General features: G+C 34.0%; 2 protein-coding genes across 2 annotated transcripts; one reads left to right on the plus strand and one right to left on the minus strand.

The window, feature by feature from the left end:
- Positions 1–4,686: 4,686 nt before the first annotated feature.
- On the plus strand, positions 4,687–5,761 carry LOC129250038 (uncharacterized). The gene is made up of 3 exons (XM_054889684.1): positions 4,687–5,131; positions 5,214–5,419; positions 5,488–5,761. The coding sequence occupies exons 2-3, from the start codon at positions 5,234–5,236 to the stop codon at positions 5,632–5,634; spliced, it is 333 nt and encodes a 110-aa protein (XP_054745659.1). The 5' UTR covers positions 4,687–5,131; positions 5,214–5,233; the 3' UTR covers positions 5,635–5,761.
- Positions 5,762–24,976: 19,215 nt separating this feature from the next.
- On the minus strand, positions 24,977–26,868 carry LOC129250037 (uncharacterized). The gene is made up of 2 exons (XM_054889683.1): positions 26,629–26,868; positions 24,977–25,735 (listed from the first exon to the last, which is right to left on the minus strand). The coding sequence occupies exons 1-2, from the start codon at positions 26,745–26,747 to the stop codon at positions 25,018–25,020; spliced, it is 837 nt and encodes a 278-aa protein (XP_054745658.1). The 5' UTR covers positions 26,748–26,868; the 3' UTR covers positions 24,977–25,017.
- Between the last annotated feature and the right edge of the window lie 456 nt (positions 26,869–27,324).

The following is a 27,324-nucleotide window of genomic DNA, read 5'->3' on the forward strand; positions in this document are numbered from 1 at the left end:
TCTCCACAGTATCGATGGACTTATATGTTGTCGTTTCACTGGGTATTCCATGCTGAATGGTAAAGTTGATGGTATTGACATCGATGTTTTTGGCTGCTAATATAACACGCGTACTGAGCACCTGATGGTTTTTGTATTTTTGTTCAATGTTTGGGAAAAGTTTTTGTACCAAATCGTCGATGATTTCTGTGATCTTACAGAAGTTTGCTGGCAGGGTGATACATTGTCTAGATTCATCAATTTCCATTCGCCCACTTTCAATATCCAAAAGTTGTTTTGCAAAATTTCCAGCCAATGCATCCCGTTATAGTTGTACACGCATGTTAGTTTTCAAAGTCAATTTCTGTTAATGACGCCATAGAACTGATGATTTAAGACATGCATTAAGTTCATCGGCGGGTGTTGAACGTGGTATAATGGGAAGTGTTTGTCGAAAATCATTGTGAGACATTGTAAATTCGTCCGATATGAGAATTTGACACGTTTGGGGTACTTTTCTCATTCCAGAGGTTTTGCTGATGTTGCATGTTGGTGCTTCAATATTTTGCAAATTCAACGGCAGTTTCAATGTTGAATGCGCTGTTCGGCCACCATCCAAAACAGTTGCCGCAATTCCAGATGATGCAATAGCCAGTGCAATATTATTTTGTGATCGTATGGTTGCCAAAATTAGTGAAAGAAGAAAAGTCTTGCCTGTACCACCGGGCGCATCTATGAAGAACAGTCCACCGCTTTGTACTGTGATTGCACGCAAATTCTGTCAAACGTAATGCGTTGTTCTGGAATCAACTGCGGAACGAATGTCCCCAGTTCGTCAGATTCATAGTGTGTTTCTCGTTGCAAATCACGATCGAAAAGGTGGTTTGCAGGTCGGTTTGAAGCAGGCATTCTCAGTTGCACCAGTGCCTTGTTAGCCATTGTCAAACATATGTCTTCAATCAACATCTATGTTACATCTATGGACAAAAATACATATATATACTAATTTTTATAATAATCGGTCCAGTAGTTTTTGAGTTCATTGATGACTTACAGACAACCATTCATTTTTATATATAAAGATATATTCTTTCTCTCTCTCTCTCTCTCTCATTCTGCCATGTCTGCCTTGAAAGTTTCACTTCTGTTATCAAGCTGAAAGAAAAATTGCAAAATAGGTAATAAGCCAAAATAAGAAGGTACACCTTTAATTGGAAGTAGAACAAATTGAGAAGGATTTTAAAGGAAATAAGGTAAGAGACATGTACCAAAGAATAAGGAAACATACTAAAGGTTTCCAGCTTAGAACTAATATCTGCACAGACAAGTACTGTAATTTGATAGCCGATATTAATGGTATTTTGAACGCATGGAAAGATCACTTCAATGAAGTGTTAAACAATAATGATTTCATACCACTCGATTGTAAAGTGTATCCGGCTGAAAACAGAATTGAACCACCCTCTTACCACGACACTCAAGACGCAATTATATACATATATATATATAATTGGCACTTACACCTTTTTTTTGGGTGTTTGGCCGAGCTCCTCCTCCTATTTGTGGGTTGCGTCTTGCTGTTGTTCCACAAATGGAGGGATCTTCAGTTTCAAGTCGACTCCGAACGGCAGATATTCTTATGAGGAGTTTTTTCATGGCAGAAATGCAATCGGAGATTTGCCATTGCCTGCCGAAGGGCGACCGCTATTAAAAAAAAATTTTTCTTAATTTTGGTGTTTCACCGAGATTCGAATCTACGTTCTCTTTGTGGACTCCGAATGGTAGTGACGCACCAACCCATTCGGTTATGGCGGCCGCCACGACGCAATTAGTAGGTTTAAAAATTATAAGAGCTGTGGTAGTGACGCAATCAATGCGTAATCGTTAAAATGCGGAAGATATAAACTCTACAAATGTATACATCAATTGGTATTGCAAATGTGGTTACAAGAAAAACTACCTATAGGATGGGAAGAAAGTATGTATAATTGTACCAATACATAAAAAAGGCGATAAAACCAAGTATGGAAACTATAGAGGCGTCTCCCTGCTGAATTCTTGCTACAAAATATTCTCTACAGTAAGCTAAATGAATATGCTGACACAATTATCGGCGACTATCAATGCGGCTTCAGAGCACATCAATCAATAATTTGCCAATGTTTTTCGCTGTGCCAGATATTTGAAAAACGTCATGAATATAAAATTATGCTATGTTGCCTTTTCATAGACTTCAAACAAACGTTTGAAAAACTTAATCAAAACCACATTGAACAAGGTAATGTCACCGACCGTTTTGAAGTGATCTGCGGTGTAAAACAAGGGGATGCGCTTTCATCCCTTCTTTCATTCCAACTTGGTACTACACGCGGTTATAGCTGATATAGATACTGATATTTAGATCCCGGTAGCACAATTTTTTGCAAATCTAAACAAATTTGTGCCTATGCGGTGACGTCGTAATTATAGCCAGAAACAAAAAGGTTCTGCAAGAAACATTTATGCATCTAGAATCATCTGCTAGGTTGGCAGGACTTATCATCAACGAAGAAAAAATCAAATATATGGAAGGTGTAGTGCGCAACGCAACACATAAGTTACAAATCGGCGGCTATAACTTTAAAATGGTCAATGAATTTAAGTATATTGGAGTTATGCTGAGCGCACAGAAATATTCATCTATTGCCTTACAAGACAGGATACAAGCTGCAAATAAGTCTTACTTCGCATATACAAAGTTAATGAAGTCGAGATTACTTTCCAAGAACCAGAAACTACGAATTTACAAAACTGCCATAAGACCTACACTCACATACGGGTGCGACGTCTGGGTTCTGAAATCCAGTGAAATCGATCAGCTAAATATATTATTTTTGAAAGAAAGATTCTGAGAAAAATATATGGAACTGTGCGACTTGAAGACGGTACTTACCGCATTCGGTACAACGACGAGTTAGACACATTTATCAAGGGTGCAAATGTAATCAGTAGAGCTGTGATAGGCATGCAAATGCATGTTGCATGTTTCGTCTATAAAAGCATATTTCGATTTAAAATGCATGTTTGCATGTTTTTTGAGTAATTTTAAGAAGTTATATCATTCTTCTAACCAAAACATAAAGAAAAACAATTCGCAGCTAAACTTTCGTTTAAAGAACAGATCTATAACATTTTATGCGCCCATCTGTTTCAAAATTGTTTTATTTGGCGCATCTCCAAGTCAGATACGCACATTATTTCCTATCATCATTTCGACATGCTTTCCATCGAACCCATCCAACCTATGGAATAAATACAATGATAATATGTCAGAAAATATTTTACATCAAATTCGTGTCAGTTCCAGAAATCCGGATCTTGAGATGAATGAGGAGATAAATAATCGGGCTTTACTCTTGATCAAAGACATGTGTTACCTTATGTGCGGTAGTTTATTAGTCAGGTTAGGAATGCCAGCGCCAAATCGTGAAATGAATGACGCATTTAATCGAGAGTTGGAACGGGAACGTGAATATGATCACCAGGAATTAGATTTAATAGTACAAACGAATGTACCACTGTTGAACCGCTAAAAGTTTATGATACATTTATGAAGGCAATTGATGATGGAAATGGTGGTTTATATTTCCTTAATGCCCCTGGTGGAACTGGTAAGACATTCCCCATGTCAGTAATTTTAGCCACTGTTCGTGCGAGATCCAACATTGCGCTTGCAGTTGCTTCTTCTGGAATAGCAGCCACATTATTAGAAGGATGCCGTACGGCTCATTCAGCATTAAAATTGCCGTTAAATCTTCTAAAATCGAAGAACCAAAATGTAATATTTCAAAAAACTCAGCAGTGGCCAAAGTTTTATCAGCATCGAAAATCATCATCTGGGACGAATGCACAATGGCGCATAAACGTGCATTAGAAGCACTTAACCGAACATTGAAAGATATACGTAATGACTCGAAATGTTTCGGAGGCGCAATGATTTTACTGTCTGCCGACTTCCGCCAAACACTGCCAGTAATTCCAAGATCAACGGCTCCTGGCGAAATAATCGCTTGCCTCAAATCATCTATGGCGCTATGGGAAGAAACTTCAGCTGACAACAAACATGAGAGTTGCATTACTTAATGATAAATTTACTGAAGATTTCTCTGAGCAATTACTGACTATCGGTAATTACTGGCCTGCCGACGAATCGAGCGGATTAATTTCATTTCCTCAGAATTTCTGTAACTTTTTCTCATCGAAAAACGAACTTATCAATAAAGTATTCCCAAACATCATTAATAACTACAAAAATAATGAATGGTTGAGTGAGCGAGCAATTTTAGCGGCTAAGAATAAAGATGTAGATGACCTAAACTACATAATTCAAAATGATATCATTGGAATAATGCATTCATGCAAATCCATTGACTGTGTAACAAATGAAGATGAAGCCACCAACTATCCAATTGAATTTTTAAACTCCTTGGATGTGCCTGGCTTACCACCGCACAATTTACGCCAAAAAGTTGGCTCCGTAGTAATCATGCTTCGAAACATAAGCCCACCAAAACTTTGCAACGGTACGCGTTTGGTGGTAAATAAATTGATGAACAATGTGATTTACGCGACGATACTCAAAGGCAAATTCGAAGGTGAAAAAGTTTTCATTCCGAGGATCCCGATGATCCCAACCGATCTTCTATTTGAGTTTAAAATACTTCCATTTTCGATCCGTCTTGCATTCGCCATGACCATTAACAAATCACAAGGCCAATCCTTGAAAGTTTGTGGTCTGAATCTAAAAAATCAATGTTTCTCACATGGTCAATTATATGTGGCATGTTCACGGGTCGGAAAACCATTTGCGTTGTTTGTTCTTGCACCTGATAATAAAACAAAAAATGTCGTGTATCACAAGGTGCTTAACTGAAGAGTGGTATCTATTGAAGCTTCATTGAAATACTTGATTAATAAAAAAATTTACTTAATAAAATCAAAAATTTGCTTTTTTTGCCTCTAGGGCGGAACGAAGTTCGCCGGGTCAGCTAGTTGGATGATGAAAATGATCGCGGAAAATCTTATTTGTTGAACGTTAAAGAATTGGACAAATGCAACGCTAACATGATCGCAACATTTTTTACTGAATCATTGTTACTTTTATGGCCTTAAGGTATGTGTCATAAGTATTTACCTAAGCACTCGAAAAACGACTCAATTTTCAACTTTTTCTTTGCGTTTCTTTTGTACTGAAGGAATTCAATATGAAAATCTTATGCTCGTTACTACCGATGCTGCTGAATATATGATTTCCGCAATGAAGTCTCTTCAAGTTTTCTTGCCAAAAATGCTACACGTTCCATGTTTTGCCCATGCATTGCATCGATTGGTAGAATTTATTCGTTCAGAGTTCCATGAAGTAAATTTGTTGATATCAAAATTAAAGGCTACCTTCGTCAAAGTACGTATTGCTATTTTTATCTATAGTTCAAATTCTTATATTGAAAAAACCATTAAATTCCTTCACAGTCCGCAGCTCGACGACAGCTGGTTAAGCAAGCAAATCCGAACATAACACTGCCACCCGAACCAATTGTCACTAGATGGGGAACTTGGCTGCAAGCATGTGATTACTATGCTGACAAATTTGACGCTTTAAAATCGGTTGTTGGTTAATTGAATGATGCAGATTCGGAATGTGTTCGAGATGTAAAAAAGCGTTTAGAGCGTCCAATATTCGACAAGATTTGGCATTCATAAAAGCTAACTTCATGTTCATCGCAGACAAGATCAAAATATTAGAATCGGAAGGACTTGAATTGAAAAAGTGTATAGAGCTGTATGAAGAAGTTCATTCTATCTTAGGCACAATGACCGACGACCGTTTTTTGAAGAAGTTCGAATAAGTGTTATCTCGGAATGTTGACGAGCTTGCGCTTCAAATTAATACAATATATAACAGCACTGACACCATGTGAAATAACAATTTTTAAATTTTCTGTTGCTACATCGGTGGATGCAGAACGTTCCTTCTCAACCTACAAATCAATTTTTACTAAAAAACGTCGGTGTTTCTCGTTCGATAGTCTGAAATAACATCTTGATTTGACTTGCAACACTGAATTACTATAAGTATCTGGCTAGCTGAAATAAAAATGTTTACTAGCCCAGGAGAAAAAACTACCTTTTTTGCATATTTTGTCTTTGTTTTGCATTTTTTTGTGCATATTCCAGAGTTTTTCATGCATTTTTGCATGCATATTTTTTGCAATTTCCGGATCACTGATTTCTGGATCACTGATTCTAAATTTCTTACAAACATTGTGTAAAGCGCAGCATGTGTTTATAATTGATGTAACTTTAACAGATCGTATCGCATTTTTTGATCATGTATTTTGTTCTTGCTTTTTTGGCACAAATGTCAAAATAATTATTTCCAAGGCGAAAGGGATTGTGAATAGTAAATAAACACAAACAAAGTTTTTCGGGTGTCGCGTTAAATTGTTCGAAGTACATTTGTGCTATTAATAGCAAAAATATTTAAGAACTAGGATTTTTACTTACTCCTGAGCAAGAAGTTACAGCATTCATAATAACAAAGTGTTCAATTTTGTTATTGAATTAAAATGGAAAGCAGGTAAAGCGAAATTTTGCGGAGACATAGGTATAAAAGTACATTTTCAATTTTATTAATAACTTGCAGACACAAATTATACATGTGAATCAGCATCGTCAACATTTGAGAGTCTGCGTTGTGGTGATGTGCATGTAAATGCAAGTAAGCAAGGAAATACTTCCTATATGCAACGCCTGCTATGAGGATTTCATAACTCCAAATTGAAAAGCTGCCGAAAAGCTATTGAATAAAGGGATGCTATAAAAATTCTCGACAAATGAATAAATTAAAGATGAAAAACTAAATAGATTTTTTTTTTCTATATCAGTTGTGAAATTCTTTATTACGTTATAAAATATCGTTAAACTAATAATACATACTGTGTATATGCAAAGAAAAATAAAATGGTATTCTTAAAATACAAAAGAAGCGCATAATTTATTTCTGAACAGTTTGTCGAATTAGCAAATTTTATTTAGGCTTAAAGGTTTGCAAATTACTTTTGTCTTTTATATGAATTACATTCCTTCTGTACTACACAAAGCTAGCGTTATAATAATATAACTACATATACATATATATATGTACCAAAAAGATACGTGGCTATGAGGAGAACACATATATATATAAATTGCTTTACATGCAGGGGAAAACTGTTTGCTAATTTACAAATTAAAAGTGGATTTGTTCGCAAATAAAAAATTAGTTTATTTCAAACTAATAACTATTTGGATTTTGGATGTAATGATTTGCGCTTCATGCTATCCTTACCATCGGGCACTGAATGGGGCCGTCTTTTGCAGAAAATGTGTCCTACTCGCAAATACGGATATATTCTTTAGTGCCATAACATTGCGAAAGGATATTTTAATATTTTTACCTCCCGATATATCCATTCCGTCATCGTGAGCACCAATCTATTTGAAACACTGTCCATTTACCGCAAATAAGCAACCAGCCATTATTAGTGTTTTAAATTGACATTTAAATTGTTCATCTTCATTCTGTTGATTCATTTCCAATGTAACCCCCAATTGAAGCCACCATACAACAAAGGACTTGCATTCTATTCAAACGTATTGGGACTAATGAAATCCATAACCGGTACTGGACAAGAGGCTCAGCCTGCTGTTCATATTTTAGTATAGGAAAACAAGCACATCTGCAGCATAAGCGTCTACCATACCAAGATCTGAAACAAGATATCCTCCATATTTACATATTTTATAGGATAAAAAAGCATATTCGTATGTTACCGTACGTATGTATATTTGGATTAGTAACAAAATCTGTTTAAACTGTTTCTTACTACAAACATATGTATGTACATGTATGCATACACATGTAAGAAACAATTAAGCAAAAGCTCAATGTACTGAAGCAACCATGACCTACCTCACGTATTGGCATATTGATGCCCTATTGTATGTATGTCCGTACATACATATACATACATTCTCGACTCCCAGCAAAACTATGCTTATTAGTATATACATACATATGTATGTACATACAACAGCACACACAAAGCACTGGCTTTATGCCTCTGCACGCGTATGTTTCCAAAGCTAAAATTATAAGCCGAGCGACTGCAAGAACAAAATACATTCATAGGCGCAGTCGCAGCGGTCAGATTTTTTTAGTCGCAACGACGCTGAAAAATCCAAAATATTCTATAACACTAAGTTCGAGCTCATATGCTCATATGCCCATATGCCAATTTTCTCGCCAATTCGAAAATAGTCAATATTGTAATATTTCGCGTTGAATTATTTGCCAATATTTGGTAAATCTTCAATTTTTGTGAAGTCGAGTGGCCGCGGCTCCGTACATATGTATGCATCAATATATGTATGTAAATATGTGTTCTAAATTCTCGACAGCAATAGCAAATCGAAATATTCTGTCGCAAGTGCTCGCAGCCTCATATGCAAGTATGTCTATGGCAGTTTGTATGCATGTATTTATGTACTATATATGTGTGTTTGCTTTTGCACGTCCATAGGAACGATTTTTCATATGCAGATATTTATTTTATTGAGCTGAACGAATATATTGATATTGTAATGAAATCCTGTCGAATTATATTATTGGTATACGTTTCTTTAAGTTCCTCTTACCAAATAAATATTATTATCCTTAAGAAAATGAAATACTAGTTTTTTTAATTTTAATTTTTTATTTTTATTCACAGAAATTTAAGTAATCTTATATGTATATGTATATGTATATATTTTACAATGCTATAAATAATAGGTATTTACATTTCCTGAAATGAAAAAAAATATATATAAAATTGTTAAAGCACGAATTACGAAATTGTTCTCATACTACAACAATTTCTCACACGACTTCGATATTGACATCGATTAAGTCATTGCGATTTACCTGATTTTTAAAACACTACTCTCAATCCATCATGATTAAGAAAAAATTGTAGTGCTTTAAAAATCTAGGCTCGGATGCTAGCTGAAAGAGAAGAAAAAATAAAAAAGAAACCTGTTAAATAGACTAAAAAATAGAAAAAACCTGAAACGGGAAAATACCTGTAAAATATATAAATAAAAAAGACCTGAAATATAGAAAAGTGGAAAACCCTGAAATAAAAGAATAGGTATCATCATATGCAAAAGATAGCTAATAGATTATTAATTACCTGTGTGAACGGCGAATCTCTTTTCGTGGGGCCCTGGCTTACAACCTACTTACAACCTACAGCTTTTTTAATTTATTTTGTAGTTTTCTTTCTTTGACTTTATTGACCTCATTTCGCAAGAGCTACTACTACTATTTTTACCTTACTTTCCTTTTAATACTTTATCTTTACTACTATCTGTAATTTTAATTTTAATTTTGATTTTACTGTTAATCTTTTTATGTAAACTATTCTTAAGGTCAATCATTGTAAAAATAACCTACGGTTGTATGTTTTGACTTTAATAATAATAAATAATAATAAATAAATAATATTTGCTTAAATTTAATCTAAAAACTCTTAGTTTTCCCTATTTCCCACTATTTATAGCACACTCTAGACTTCATAATCCGCATAAGCTGTTCAAATGCAAAGTTCAAAAACGGTTTGAGATAGAAAATTAATAAAAATAATTTTGCTTGATATTTTTCTGATTGGTTGTTTTGATTTTATTCAACAAGGCATAGCAACGGGTATTGTAATATTATGGTTATTAATAAAAAATTATTTTCTATGAAATATATGCACATACACATTCAAAAATAATTTAAATTTCTTAACTTCCTCCACTTTCCTGCCTCAAAACTCTAATGCTACCAGTTAGCAAACCTCACCCTCAATAAAACCTATCCACCCTAATATTATATCAAATGAATTTTCATGCAAATAAAGAGACAAAAAGCACCTGTAACCTAACTTTGGCACAAAACGGAAAGTTTCCAAAAAAAAGCTCTTAATTCTCAAAAGCTGTTAAATTTCTGCAGTTGAGCATATTTCTGTTAACGTTCTCTGAAAAATGTCGCTGTTGTGTACCACGCGCGCAAAACGAGTACCCCTGAAAAGTGCTGCCATTTCAGTCATTGAGACTTCTCTATATTTAACGTTCTCTGTACGAGCACTCGTTTGTGTACTTGGTAGCATTGCCAATCCCTGGGCTGATGAACAGTTGTTAGGCGAAATGGCGGGTAACCAGTAATGAGGCACCAAATATAAATGCCGAAAATAGTTTGATTTTACTGTGTTGTGATTCAAAAATTTACAATTATTTGTTTGAAAATAAATTCAATTGAAAAAAATTTAGTTTTTGTTTAGAATTTTCACCAGATCGCTTATAGTGGAGTGTCTGGAGCGTTAAAAACGTGAAAACCTAGGATGTCTTAGGGACTAGATGAAATTAAATTATCTTTGCGAAAATGTGTTGTGAATAACATAAATAATAATCTCTACCTATTTAAAAGTTGTGCATTTGATTTTTAAATAGCAAAAATTTATGATTGCAATAACTTATGTGCTATAATGCAAATAACGTTGTAGAATTTATTGTTTTTGTTACAGAAGTGGAAGCAAATGAAAAAATAAATAGATTATGGATAATTAAATGTTAAAAAGAAATATTATGTAAACTATTCGTTTATTTAAATAATTAGCATACAAAAAAAAAATAAAAACTTGTTTTCTGTTATTATAGCATAAAAGTAAAATCGAATTAATTATTAAAAACAAAAAAATTATGACTATTTAAAAGAAAAAAATGAATTAACAAAAAAATTTGTCTATTGAAAAATTTACATTTTTTCAAATATCATCTTCAATTTCACTGATGTTAATCATAGGCGCTACATTTAGACAGCCGTCGTCGTTGCACTGTAGGCATGCTACACTGCAGTATAATCCACTTTTTCGGCATCCGCATGCAGCTCCACATCCTTTTTTGCAATTGCAAAATAACATTTTTAATAAATTTTCCGGAGCAGGTAATTGATTCGTAAATATTGGATGATAGGTATTATTGGAATAGTTCCATCCCCAATTTTCGATGATTAAATCATTCCCTAACCACATCTGGATTTGTAGGTAAACCCGTTTTAAGTGTTCATATGCTGCATCAGATGTGGGAGGTAACGAAGATAAAAGAACACTTGTATCTTTGCCAGTTGCTTTGATGAAGGAATTGAACCTGAATGTATTCAAATCTGTCATTTTTGCCGAAGCACCTTAAAGTCCCAAAATACATATAATACCAGCTTGAAATATATTATTTGCATCTTCATGTACATTTTTAAATACTGCTGCTGAGTCAAGTAGATCATTCCGCTTCTCACAATTTTTGATATACTTAATTTTTCCTTTGTTGTAAAACGCAGAAGTAGTATCACAGCCCGTGAAAGCATGTAAAAATAGAACATGTTCTTTACATGCTGGTAGAGATTTTTCTAAACTTTTCGATGAAAATATTTGTTGGTTAACTTTGCCTCGGGATGGTTTTAAAAAATATATTTCACGATCATTGATGATGAACGTGAATGCCGTTAACACAACCAAGACGTCAATGTCTTCAGAAATTACAACAATATTTTGAGATTCTAAACTAATTGCTGTATCAACAATTAATTTATCTGCATCGCTTTCCGCTTGGCATGTAAAAATATTGTTATCAGCTAATTTTATTCTTAACATTTCGATTAGGCGAGATTTATTTTTTTTATTCGTTAGAAATTTATCTTGAGCGATTTTTAACGGCATATTTTCATCAAATTCAATATCTGTACTTATATTTTTTAGTGCGCGACGATTCCTTTCAGCAGATTTAATACCGTCCTTCTTATATCCATCAAATACCATGTATGCGTTATTATAATTATTCCTCAAATAGCTTACGTAATGTTCGCATATCATTTTGAATGTTTCATTTAATTGCCATTTGCAACGATATAACAACATGCCTCCATCAATAACATAATGAACATTTTCTAAGCTTTTCAAATTAATCTGAATTTCTGGGAATAATTCGTAGAAAGTTGATTTTTTTGTCTTTCGCATTTGGCCATATTCAAACAGAGCAAGTGGATATGGTGCCAGTTCATAATTCATATAAGTTTTTAGTTCATCATCTGTTTTTTTCAACACACAAATACGTTGAAACAGCAACAATGGATCAACGGGAATAACATTGTTATGAATTTTTATTTTATTATTTTTAGCCAATAGAGAATTTATTTTATCTTACCTTAAAAACTTCAATTCGCGTACATTTTTCCCCTCGATTTTCTTCATAACTTTTAAACCTTCTTCAAAAGCATTGTAACAATTTATACTTTTATCACCGGTAATTCCAGTGGCAATTGACATAATTGCATCTGTATCAGGAAAAGGACTGTGTTCTTTGAAAAAGTCTACCAATCTTTTTACATCGATACCATCCCTTTCTATTCTAGCATCTGTAGAATCACTGTGTTGATGACTTTTATTGAAAGATATGTCACAAAAATTTTCTATGCTTTGAATAATATCTTTACTATAAATAACTCCTCTGATCCATTTATAAACTACACTTTCAGTGGCACCTCGTTTAAAGGACCCCCTTCGACGCTCATTCCTTTCATTAAAGTCTGCTCAATAGTCTGATCACTTGCAATACCAGAAAAAAAAAATCTGATCGCCTAGATGTGAAATATCCTGTTGTATATTTTTCGAACTCTGCTGGATCCATTATATACTGTAATTCCTTCATATCTTGCAGATAAATTTGTGCAGCCTTCGCATAGGGAAAATGTCCTGATGCGCGAATAGTGGAATCATCAGCTCAATACTATGTAGATGTAAATTCCAATCCCCCATACGGTCTGCAGCAATGAAATCTTTCAATATTGTTACCATTCGAAAATACGTAATCCATAGTTTTGATGTTTTATTTTTATTGTCAAGCTCAACTAACTTATCTTCAAAAATTCTACTCAGCATTTGAAATCCTTGGTTTTCTGTAATTTCATTGTAATTGAACATTTCAAAAAACATCGATATTTGTTCGTCATTCAATACATTTAAAAAATCCGCATTATTCTCCTTAAGATCTTCAAAAATTAATTGTGCTAAAGCTTGCTGCAATAAGGTATGAGCACGTACTGCTCTTGCATAGGCACGTCCTGACGTTATGTGATCAATCGTATTTTCTGGATAAATGGTAGAAAGAACTTCTTTTATCCCACTTCCAACCATAATATAACCAATAATATATAACGTTGGGAAGATGTTTGTCTTTATCTATTTATGTAAAATTTAACGTAGAACTAAAAAAAAAATTTTCCCAACTCAATATTATGCTCCAATATATTAATTTTTCATATTTTTTTGTTTAAACAATGAAAAAATTAATTGCACAATATAATATTGGTAGAAGTTACAATTTAGAGCATACAAAAGAAAATCCTGTTGGTTACATGGCAATTCATTCAGTCCCTACGAGATCCGAGGTCAAAACCCCTGGGCACTCCACTATTAGTTCTTTCTCGGCTTCTATCGTACTTTTAATTTATCTTGCGACCATTTATGATTTGTAGTGTTATTGAGATAACTGTCACACTTTGCTGAATACATTTTGCATATATGTATGTACATACATGTGCAGAGAACGTTAAATATAGAGAAGTCTCAATGACTGAAATGGCAGCACTTTTCAGGGGTACTCGTTTTGCGCGCGTGGTACACAACAGCGACATTTTTCACAGAACGTTAACAGAAATATGCTCAACTGCAGAAATTTAACAGCTTTTGAGAATTAAGAGCTTTTTTTTGGAAACTTTCCGTTTTGTGCCAAAGTTAGGTTACAGGTGCTTTTTGTCTCTTTATTTGCATGAAAATTCATTTTTGAATTTCAATTGATTTTGCGTAATTTGCGCCAAAATTTCCATGTCAAACCAAAAGAGTCTAATGAACTTTAGTTTGAAAAAACTTTTGATTTCGCTAAAGCGAACCTACAAGAATATCAAACACACATACCTACATATGTATTGCATACATTTGATATAATATTAGGGTGGATAGGTTTTATTGCATACATTTGATATAATATTAGGGTGGATAGGTTTTATTGAGGGTGAGGTTTGCTAACTGGTAGCATTAGAGTTTTGAGGCAGTGAATAAAAATAAAAAATTAAAATTAAAAAAACTAGTATTTCATTTTCTTAAGGTAATAATATTTATTTGGTAAGAGGATCTTAAAGAAACATATACCAGTAATACAATTCGACAGGATTTCATTAGAATATCAATACACATATTCGTTCAGCTCAATAAAATAAATATCTGCATATGAAAAATTGTTCCTATGGACGTGCAAAAGCAAAACACTCGTATATACAGTACTATCTCGATAATCCGGACACGCGGTAGTCCGGTCACATATATAATCCGGACAACTGCTAAATTCGGACAGTTTAACATTTTTTACTCTATAATCCGGACATTTTTCAAATTTGCTTCTTAATATGTATGTACATACATATGTATTTTAATTTTTAGTTTGCTTTGTGAGTTTTTCGTAAAATAGCGGTACTTTAACAACAATATATGTATACGAAATGCAACAGCATAAATCACGCGTTGTGTTTATTCTTTAGTGACAAACTGAATTGAGTGGACATTATTATTATGAAAATAATAATATAGAAGAAGCTGATTCCGATTGAACCATAGTTGAAGCGGTAAATACTATAAGTAGCGGTGAAGCAAAGAATATTTTTTCCAAGGCTATACAATGGGCAGAACAAATTGACGCTTCGGCTATGGATATTTTAGTTTTAAGATTGCAGATAAAATGTTGCTGGCGAACTCGCAGCAGACCAAAATTAATAATTTTTTTGAAATAGTACATACTAAATAAAAAAAATGTTTGATTATGTACAGATGTACATATTATTATGTAAGTATGATTGTACTGTATTTAATAAAACTATTTATGTACATACATATATCTGAATTGCGTTATGTTCATTTCAAAAAAACAACGTTTAGTTGAAAAAAAAAAATCATCTATAATCCGGGCACCCCCATAATCCGGACGACCCCTAACATTAAGGGTGTCCGGATTATCGAGATAGTACTGTAGTACATAAATACATGCATACAAACTGCCATAGCCATACATACATATGAGGCTGCGAGCACTTGCGACAGAATATTTCGATTTGCTATTGCTGTCGAGAATTTAGAACACATATTTACATACATATATTGGTGCATACATATGTACGGAGCCGCGGCCACTCGACTTCACAAAAATTGAAGATTTACCAAATATTGGCAAATAATTCAACGCGAAATATTACAATATTGACTATTTTCGAATTGGCGAGAAAATTGGCATATGGGCATATGAGCATATGAGCTCGAACTTAGTGTTATAGAATATTTTGGATTTTTCAGCGTCGTTGCGACTAAAAAAATCTGACCGCTGCGACTGCGCCTATGAATGTATTTTGTTCTTGCAGTCGCTCGGCTTATAATTTTAGCTTTGGAAACATACGCGTGCAGAGGCATAAAGCCAGTGCTTTGTGTGTGCTGTTGTATGTACATACATATGTATGTATATACTAATAAGCATAGTTTTGCTTGGAGTCGAGAATGTATGTATATGTATGTACGGACATACATACAATAGGGCATCAATATGCCAATACGTGAGGTAGGTCATGGTTGCTTCAGTACATTGAACTTTTGCTTAATTGTTTCTTACATGTGTATACATACATGTACATACATATGTTTGTACAGAACAGAAATAAAAACGTAATGCCTCAAATGCCTTGCAAAATGCTGTCGGTCAATTTTATTTCAAACAAATGTATGTATAACAATGCCCAATTTCTTTTTGTCCAAAAATAACAAATATATATGTATATGCAAATACATACGTTTCTTTGAAGTTTTCTTTTATTTATTTTAAATTTCAAAGTTTTATACTATCTATAAAATGCATACATATATTATTCCAAGTAATAAATCTAAATTGATAAAAATTTCGTTTGCAAAGGAACAAATGAATGCATATTCAAATGTAAATATAATATATACATACATATGTAACACTATAAGAATTGAAGATCCAATTGAACTTTTGCACAAACATAGCTAACATAATACATATACATATGTATGTATATATTGATATACATATATTTACATACATATGTCAAAATACCAAAGCACTTGTATGTAAAAATTTTCATCAAATTTGTATAGTTTTCAATTTACTAAAATGCACATACCAAGATGTGAGAGGTCGTTTTATAGTGCATTTTTTTAAATTAAATCAAAATATTAAAGTTACTTTGATTTGAAATGTTGGCGCATATAATAAATATTCAAATTATTCATCAATAATCATTTAGTTGAATAAATTTTCATTCATCAAGGGAACATATGTAGAAATGAACAAGCAAATTTTTTGCAAAATGCCGTCGGCTAATCGTCAATTTGATTTTCTACAGAAGCAAAAGCAGAGAACGTTATGATATACAGAGAACGTTCTCTGTGTGCAGAGCCAATATAGGAAGAGAGAATTCACTGCAATCAGCTCTGTTAAACCCCGGCCGCGGTTAGGCCTCATTTTTGACAATTCACACCATTCGTAGCTCGTAAGACTTCTCTATATTTAACGTTCTCTGCATGTGTATTTCTATTGAAAACGGGGTGTGTGCTTATGTAAATACTATATTTGGCTTTCAAAGCGTAGATAACTACATTTGATTTCCTTATTTTGTGATATTGTACAAACATAAAGACTTTTGTTAACTATTTCGAACTTATAACAAGTTGAGGTTATCTTCGTTAACCGTTAATATATATTTTTATTTTGCTTTAACTTATTCCGCTTGCGGTTTTACAAATTAGTTTTTGTTGTCTACTTCTTATTTTATATTCACAAGTTATGTTGAACGAGAAAAAAATGCATACAGACTTTCGATTGTTCCAAAAAAAGTGACCATTGCTACATTTTGTTTTACTTGTACACCACCTAAGTTGACTGAAATATTGTCACAGTTTAGTTATTTCTGTCAGTTTTTCATTCACGCCATTTTTGTGTCCAGCCATTACAGCAGCATTATCGTAGCACTGTGACCGGCAATCTTGAAAATTCATTTCACCTTTCTTTAACTGATTTTTGGAAAAATTAATCCTAAAAAAATCGTATTTACCAATAAAAAAATAAAAAAACTAAATATGCTATCTTAATGGTTGGTCCAAATTACACATTTTAAAAAACATTTCGTCGAAATCGGTTTAGTGGTTTCGGAGATGAGCCTGGAAGGGAAAATGACAACTAATTTATATATAAAAAGGTTTGAATACTAACAAAATCGTCGGCAAAAATATCAACGAACGTTTGCTAGGGCTACATATAATGAAAACAAGTAATTCAATCATATTTATTAAAATTTCAATGATCGATCTGATATGTATAGCAATGCAATTTCGATAATGAATTTTCAAAATTAGTGATCATGAATATCATATAACAAAAAAATATATATAGGGTGGGCCAAGTAAAATTTGCTTTTTGAATCGGCTATAAAAAAAAACTAATCAATATTTTTTCAAACTTTTTTTTTATTTTGAAGATTGCACATTGTCATTTATGTATGAAAAATAATATCGTTCAAATGACTGCCACGACTGGCTTAACAGTGGGCCATTCGATCAACCCAATTTTTAAGCACATTTTCGATAGTTTGGGCTCCAATTTCATGAATGGCAACTTCGATTTCGTGTTTTAAAGCATCAATCGTCTGTGGATGGTTCGCATAGCATTTGTCCTTAACGGCTCCCCACAAAAAATAAACCAATGGGCTTAAATCACAGCTCCGAGGCGATTAATCGATATCGGAATACACGGAAGCCAAAAGTTCGAGTGTAACTTTGGCAGTGTGACAAGTTGCACCGTCCTGTTGAAACCAAATGTCGTCCATGTCCTCCTCTTCACTTTTTGGAAACAAAAACTCGTTGAGCATGTCACGGTAACGCTCGCCATTTACTGTAACCGCGGAAGAAGAAGAAGACTCACCACTTTGGAAATAGAATATTTGGTATGCCATTTGTATTTCCATTCTCAAAAAAATAGGTGGTTCAAAAAGCAAACGCTATATGGCCCACCCTGTATTCTTGGATAAAAATGAATACTTACCGAAATGGTGGCTCCTTACACAATTGTATCTTCATGTGAAAAACAATCAAACTATTCAATAATATTTCACTGTATTGAGAAAAAGAAGATGATAAACACTGAGCGAAGGCTATGTTTACACCAGAAGCTTCGTGGCGTACCAAGTTAGTTGCGAGCAATGTTCAGTAGGAGAGGTCCTTCGCTTCCCACGTCGGTGTTTTCTCTCGATCGCACATACTACTTTCTCCATCGCGCTCGCGCCCCTCAACGCTGTTCAAAGTTTTTCGAGTCAACGGCAGTCATCAGCTAAATCGGCTTTGACTTTGAACAGCGTAGAGGGGCGCGGACAGTATACGTTTCAGTTTTTCTCGCTGGCGAGTATACAGATTACAGAGTCGGCTATCCTAACTTCTTGTATCTTTATTTAGAAGTTCAGGTGTCACTTTGCGGCAACACAACCTTTTTGTTTTATTTCCAATACCTAGCTGCTTTACTTTACCTGTATAGGTTTGCGGTACGACTGAAATATATTCGCATGCGCCTCTGCTTATATAAAAAGTTTTCCAATAAGAGGTGTTATTCCTGTAAACGATCAAGGGTTTCGTTGCATGTGTGGCACGTAGCGCCGTCTTGTTGAAAATAAACGTTGCTCAGATCAATACCATCCAATTCCGGCCATAAAAAATCGTTTATCATCTCTCGATAGCGCAATCCATTCACCGTCACTGCTCCAGCATCATTTTCGAAAAAGTAAGGTCCAATGACTCCGCCGGACCATAAGTTGTACCAAACAGTCACACGTTGAGGATAGAGAGGCTTTTCAACAATAACTCTTGTATTTTCTAAGCCCCTGCTCTCACAATTTTGCTTGTTGTCGAAGCCACCGAGGTGGAAATGGGCCTCTTCACTCAAGATGATTTTTCGATGAAATTCCGGATCATTTTCATGCATTTCAACGACCCAATCAGCAAAGGCACGACGTTGTTGATGATCGGCCGGCTTGAGTTCATGTGTTAACTGGACTTTATAAGCCTTAAGACCCAAATCTTTATGCAAAATACGGTGTAATGACGTTTGTGGAATGCCTAATTCCAAAGAACGACGAGGAATGAACAAACCTGGGGTTTCTTCAACCCTTTCGGCTACAAAAAAAATATTTTCGACTGTTCTTGAGCGACGTGCGTGGGTTTTATTTTTCACATTACTGACTTGTCCCAACAGTTCAAATTTTTTTCTCAATTTCTGTATTGCGGTCCGACAAGGTGCCTCACCATGACCCAAAAACTTACGAGTTTTACAAACCGTCTCTGCCAAATTTTCACCATTTTCATAGTGAATTTTAATAATTTGAGTGCGTTATTTAAGCGCGTATCGTTTCATTTTTATTAATGGCTTAGTTTCTACTTGGTAAATATAAAAAAATTTCAGCTTCAAAAGTGACATCTACCGAAATAGCGGGGAATTCAAAATAACACCTCTTATTGAAAAACCCTTTATGTATGTATATACCTATATATATAATTGGCGCGTACACTCATTTTGGGTGATTGGCCGAGCTCGTCTTCCTATTAGTGCGAACGTCATGATGTTTCCCAAACGGGACCTACAGTTTTAAGCCCACTCCGAACGCCAGATAATTTTTAGCTTTTCATGACAGAAATAGACTCGGAGGTTTACCATTGCCTGCTGAGGGGCGCGCGCTATTAGAAACAGCTTGTTCTTCATTTTGCTGTTTCACGAATATTCGAACCAATGTACTCCGAATTCCGAATGGTAGACACCCTCCAATCCATTCGGCTATGGCTGCCGTCTCTGCTTATATGCGTGTGCTTAATAACTATCGTAATTTCTAGATATGGAAAGTTTTGTCTCGCCCCCAATTGTCAAGGCGAATTCCTGGTTTTGTTTAAAAGTACATTCACATTTGCATTAATTACCAATTAATCTACTCGTTCACATATCGCAGATTACCTTCAAAACTGACAATCAGCTGTCAATATTTTTGTGAAAGGTTTTTCTTTATAGAAATTATTTTGATGGAATATTTCGGTGTTTTTGGTTTGTTTGATTATTATTAACTTTAGCTAATTTAGACGGAGAAGGAATAGCTAATTTAACACGTTGACTGCCGCGCCGGCACCCATTGCCCGGCGCATGGCTTTTCAATGGCGCCGCGCCGGGCAATGGGTGCCGGCGCATTGTTTTTGGTGTGGTGGTGATGCACACTTGCGGCGCTGTGTGATAACCAGCAAATTTCGCTCGGCAGTCAACGTGTTAATTGCAAACTTGGCTGTTAATAACAGGGTTGTATGTCGAAAAGTATGGTTATTATCTAGGATTATTTTATAATCTCAGATTTTGGGAGAGGAATTTTGTATGGGAAATCTCGCTTTTCAATTACGGACTGGGAGTTAAACACGAAAAAGTAGATAATCTACTTATATGTGAACGTATTATAAGTATCTCTTACGCTCAGAGAATGTAAATTCATAGAGAAAGCAGAGAACGTAAATTCATAGAGAAGGCTCAGGAACGAATGGACAGGTTAAATGTCAAAACACATCAAAACGAGGGTAGGAAGTTAACAGAAGAGAGTTAACATAGCGGAGCGTAGTCAACAGAAATAAATATAACGTTTGCATTGAAATGTAAAATGCCATGATTTGATGTTAGGGAAAAGAAAATAACAGCAGACTTGTACATTTTTCTTTCATGCTTATTTGCCGTCGGCATTTCGCATGCGCAAATAGATTATTTCTTGTGAGATGAATAAATTAATTCTAAGTAACGCAATAGCACCGTAGGCCTAAGTAGCTAGTGTGCTTTATCAATTATTGTTATATTTCATATTTCTCTAATAAATAATAATAATAGTAATTCTAAGTAAATATATGCATGCATGAATATGAAATTTTAGGTATCTAATTGACTAAATTGTATTGAATTTAGGTCTATTATCAAAATTATTCAAATATCATAACACAAAAAATAACTTTGTAAACCATTCATTTACATCAAGGTTTATTATTCAGCAATATGTTGTACTTTTTAAATTATTATATACATATGTATGTATATTCACATACTACAAAGCGTTGAATATATTATATATAACATCTACCATCCATATTCATGTGGGCAGAAAAAAATCTTGACTTGCATCAAAACCCAGCTCATACACCTCTCATACACATCTCCATATACAGAATTCAAAGCAAATAGACAAACGTATGCAAACATATTTCTAATACACATATGTATGTGCAAAATTCACATTTCTCTTTCATGCTTATTTCCCGTAGGCATTTCGCATGCGCAAATGGATTATTTCTTGTGAGATGAATAAATTAATTCTAAGTATGTATGTATATGCATGCATGAATGTGAGATTTTAAATATCTAATTAACTAAATTGTATAGATATTAAGTGCATTATCAAAATAATTTCAAAATATCCACATAAAAAATTGGCTTTGTAAACCATTCATTTGCATCAACGGTTATTATTCGACAATATGTGCCCTTTTTAAATTTTTATATCCATATGTATTTATATTCATATACTAAATAGATATAACATCTCCCATCCATATTCATGTGGCCAGAAACAAAATCTTGACCTGCCTCAAAACACAGCTCATACATATGTATCTACATATAAAAAATTCAAAAGCAAATAGACAAACGTATGCAAACATATTCCTAACATATGCAAAAAAACTCATCTAAACCTTATTCGCGTACATATACATATGTATGTATGTATGCACATACATATGAATACATATGTTGGGACAATGTACATATGTACGTAAAAGTTTCTATTCTAAGCAAAACAATGAATATTCGTATATACATATAACCGCACATACTTACTTTATGCCTCTACATGTGTATGCTTCAAAAATTAAAATTCTAAGCCTAGCGACTACAAGAACAAAATGCATTCCTAGACGTAGCTGTTGCCGCCATGATTATTTACCCCCGACGGCGCTGAACAGTTTCAAATATTTAAAAGCACAAAAAAACAAATTCATTGATAAGTTCGAGCTCATATTTCTACGAGCAAAGTACTTTCATTCATAAAACGAGCCGCCCATATGCCAATTTTCACGACCATTCGAAAATAGTCAATATTGCAATATTTCGCGTTGAATTATTTGCCAATATTTGGTCGAGTGGCCGCGGCTCCGTACATATGTATGCATCATTATATGTATGTAAATATGTGTTCTATATTAAATTATATATTTTCTCGACAACAATAGCAAATCGCAATATTTTTTCTGTCGCAAGTGCTCGCAGCCTCATATGTATGTATGGCTATGGAAGTTTGTATACATGTATTTATGTATGTATATTCGTGTTTGCTTTTGCACGTCCATATGAACGATTTTTCATATGCAGATATTCATTTGATTTAGCTGAACGAATATATTGATTTTGTAAGGAAATCCTGTCGAATTAAATTATTGGTATATGTTCATTTAAGTTCTTCTTACCAAATAAATATTATTATCCTTAAGAAAATTGAAACACTAATTTTTTAATCTCTATTTTTTATTTTTACCAACAAGTAAGCTAACTACTCATATATAGTATATATATTTTACAATACTATAAATAATAGGTATTTATTGTACATTTCCTGAAATGAAAAAAAATATATAAAATTGTGAAAGCACGAATTACGAAATTGTTCTTATATTATAACAATTTCTCACACGACTTCGATATTGACATCGATTAAGTCATATCAGATATCAATCTCGCTACTATGTACTGCACTTCGTGTGCTGTGGAATGAGTATTAATACCCTGACTAGCTCGGACCCGATAAAAGAAATTTTCTAGACAATCTTGGTTTAACTTTCCAAGGAAAATAAATTTTAAATTTTAATGCTGTTGAAAAAGTTCCTCGCACAATTCCAGCATCGATTTTATTGTAGTACGAAAGCCTTGGATACATTTAATAGTAGAATATGCACGCATATTGTAGACATTGGACTAAAGAAGAAGTAACTTAATAGTCTTTCAACTTTGCCCCTATCATCCCGCTTCAGAAGAGACCTTAATGGATTTGTTGACTGGAAATGCTTTGCATCGAGTTCATCAAAAAGATCATTCATTTCTTTAACAAATATCTGCGTGGGCTTGGCAAAATTTATAAAGTTTTCGTCATTACCAAATAAATTTTGACTACACATCATGTAAATACCTGACGCTACCAAATTGCTCAATACTTGTGTTGCGCGTGAAACTCTAATTTTTTCGAAAATGCTTGGGTAAATATGAGCCTCCGTCAATTTTGGGCAAATTTTAAAATTGGAATTCTTTTGATCAATATCAAATAACTTCCTAATGACCTTAAAGATTGCAGTGCCATGGGCGGTTGGAATATCATATTTCATAAATACATTACGGATGGACTTTATGAGATGGCAATAGTCAAACATGCAAAAATTTAATATTTATGCACGACAACGATCCCAAACATACTGTGGGACTGGTCAAAAACTGGAAAATATTACCCAGCTCGATTGGCCAGCACAAAGTCCGGATTTAAATCCAATCGAAAACTTGTGGAATGATGTGAAGACGATGGTTGGACAAAAAAAATTTAAAAATATCGATGAACTTTGGGAAGGTGTACAGGAAGCATGGAACTCTATTCCTTTGGACAGGTGCCAAAAGTTAATAGAGAGTTTACCACGCAGGTGTAAAGCAGTTATACAGAATAACGGCTATTCTACCAAATATTGATATGGTAAATAATAATAGTCAACAATCTTTTCTCAATTCTTACAAATATTTCATATTTTTTACAGAAATCAAAACTGCGCTAAGTCTTAAGAATTACTTCTATTTTATCATATTTTTACTAGGGAAAACTGTCTACTTTAAGTTATTTTGTCTTATAATAAAGTGTTAAAAAAACTGGATTTAATTTGATTTCATATCATTTAATCGAGCATTATATTGAACTCTTTTTAAGTGCGCTAAACGTTTGACCATAGCTGTATGTCCTATGCTAATATATGGATATAAACATGCATACATACAATTACGCGCAATTTTAATAAAAAAACCAAAAAGAACAAATCTGTAAACATGCATACAAATCATATGGACATATCAAATGAACAAATCTGTTCTGTACGCAAGCAAATGTAAGGTTGCAAACACAGTGCACGCTGAGACGAAGACGAAGATGAAGACGAAGCTGAAGACGAAAAACAGTGCAGAAGAAATTGTATGAATTCGCTCGTTCGTACGCATAGTGCGCGCTGTGACGAAGACGAAGATGAAGACGAAACGCAAGCAATCAGCTTCAAACGCTGCTGTACTGAATTTGAAGACGAATCGCTTGCTAGTTACCGTTGCTTTTGTTTGTTTGTTATGTCTGTGTCTACGTGTTCAAATTTAGTTGTAATTTGTGATTTGACGGACGCATATGTTTTGTGAAAATGTCTGCAATTAACGAGGAATTAATTGCAGCAATATTTAAAAAACCCTGTTTATGGGACCAGCAAAACAAACTTTACCACAATAGGCAAATAATTGACATTGGAACGAAATTTCAAACGAATTGAATATTGATGGTAAGTAATTTAATTAATTTTAATCAAAATAAAATAATAATAGAATGGAAAATTTAAATACTATCAGCATTTCTATGGCTGCAAACATAACTACGGAACGTGTCTCTGATTATTCGACCTCTTTTCTTTGAACTTTCCAATATATTTTTTGATTTGTTGCTTATAAATTTTTCTCCCTCTGCCATGTGCGTGTCCAGATCTTCTAAATCTAGCATTGTATATTATTATGCAATATACAGATTGCTTTAACAATAATTTCTGCGTTAGATGGCGTCGTTTCAATTGGCTTCCATAATATTCTCCATTTCAAGTTAATTATGCCAAATGCACATTCCACACACCTACGCGCTCTCGACAAACGACTATTAAAATATTCATTTTCCAATGTTAGATTTCTTCTGGCATATGGTCGAAGAACCCAGTCCAAAAGCGGATAAGCTTCATCTGCAAGCAACACGTATGGCATGGGTATTGTGGTATTGGGCAAATAGGAATCCTTCGGAAAATTTAAGTCTCCAGAATTTTTCATTGTGTAAATCGCTGAGGAAGCAAAAGTTCCACCATCACTCTGACGTCCGTAACCACCAACTTCGATAGTAACAAATTTACATTTTGCGTCAGCGACTGCCTGCAGCACTATTGAGAAAAAATTTTTATAATTATAAAACATTGATCCTGAATTCGCTGGGCATTTTAGACGTATGTGCTTTCCATCAATAGAGCCAACACAATTTGGGAATTCCCAAAGATTCCAATACTGGTCCGCAACTTTCTTTAAATTTTGTTCTGTGGGCACAGCCATATGTATAGGCTGCAAAACTGTCCACAAAGCTTCACATGTCTCTATAACAATGGAACGAACCGTTGAAGCACCCATTCGAAAGTTAAAAGAGATTGATCTGAATGAAGTTCCAGTAGCAAGATATCTAAAATAACAAAACAATTTAAAACAATGTTATGCAACTAATAAAATTCTAATATGTATTTTTAGCTATGGTTTTGAAAAAAAAAATGGAAACAATTGAGGGACACATTTCGAGCTGAATTGAGGAAATGTCCACCGGACCGTTCTGGCGACGCTGGACTACATTCAGTCAACGAGAAGTGTTCTCAATGGAGTCATTTCGAATCCATGATGTTTATAAAGGACCAGATAAAGTGCCGCCAGTCTTCCGGAAATTTAAGTCGCCAAAAAAACAATGAAGTACAAGATATGAACATTAATATTGGCGAAGATGTTAATAGTGTAGATATAGAGGCGCCGCAATATGAGGAAGAAAGCGACATGAGTACATTTGAAGTGCAAACGTCCACCCCACGTTATCCTCCTAAAAATCTAAAACGCCGTCATAATAGCAAAGAAGATGAAATGCTGAACATCGAAAAAAAGAAGTTGGAGCTGTTAGAACAGAAAACAAAAAACAAGATTTCAGCCGACGATGAAGACATGGCTTTTTTTGTGAGCCTATTGCTACACGTTAAAAAGATGGATCCACAAACGAAACTTTTGTTCAGAATGGATATGCAAAAATCGGTCTATCATCACGTGTACAACGTGGGGCGCTCTTTTAATCTACAAAATATTGAAAACCAAGCTTCTTATGTATCTGTACCATCACCGACTCTACTTGAATCTTCATCAAATCAATATTCCGATAATGCTTTATCCCCACAGGAACCGGGAACTTTTGTTACATCAGGAAATATTATTACATTTTCAAATTAAGTTAAGACAGTTGATAAACAAGTAATTAAATGAGAAGCAATATAATAATCAATAAAATGCATAAAACTAAATATATTTTAAATTATTTTTTACCTTAACGTCACAATTAGCCTTTCAGCACATATAATTGGCGTTTTATTAAAATTAGTCCAATTTTTAATAATGAGTGGCTCAATTTTGATTAGAATATAATCAAATGTGCTAATTGTCATTCTGGTATATTCCACAAATTTCTTTTCATCTTGGCGCAGCTCATCATACAAATGGTGAAATTCACCAAATACTTCTCTTCCCAAATTTATAGGGTGTACTTTTTTATTCACTCTTATACGTTTTAATTTAAAATATAAACTTTGCTCAATCAGCAGGTCATCATCTGATGAGGAATCCATTGCGACTAACATAACAAAAGCGCAAGCAATTCATCTTGCACTGTGCAACCTATTCGCTTACTCGCAACGCAAGCAATTTCTCTTCAGCTTCGTCTTCATCTTCGTCTTCGTCTCAGCGTGCACTGTGTTTGCAACCTAAGCTAATGTAAACTACATTTTTTCACACTTGCGTATCACTCTCTCCCTCTCATTTCTCTCCGGCAGCCATATTAATTAATTTCCTACTGTTAACGTGTGCTGATTTCATTTTCCTACCCGTATTTTGTTAGGAGGAACGGGCCGGGACTGCGCCTTCTCTATGAATTTACGTTCTCTGATTTCAGTTCGTATTAGTACAAAAAATTTTTAAGCATAAATGACACAAATGTCGAAAGAGGATGAATTAACTTATTTTTCT

Source organism: Anastrepha obliqua, chromosome 6 (genome assembly GCF_027943255.1).
Source record: "Anastrepha obliqua isolate idAnaObli1 chromosome 6, idAnaObli1_1.0, whole genome shotgun sequence".
NCBI lineage: Eukaryota > Metazoa > Arthropoda > Insecta > Diptera > Tephritidae > Anastrepha > Anastrepha obliqua.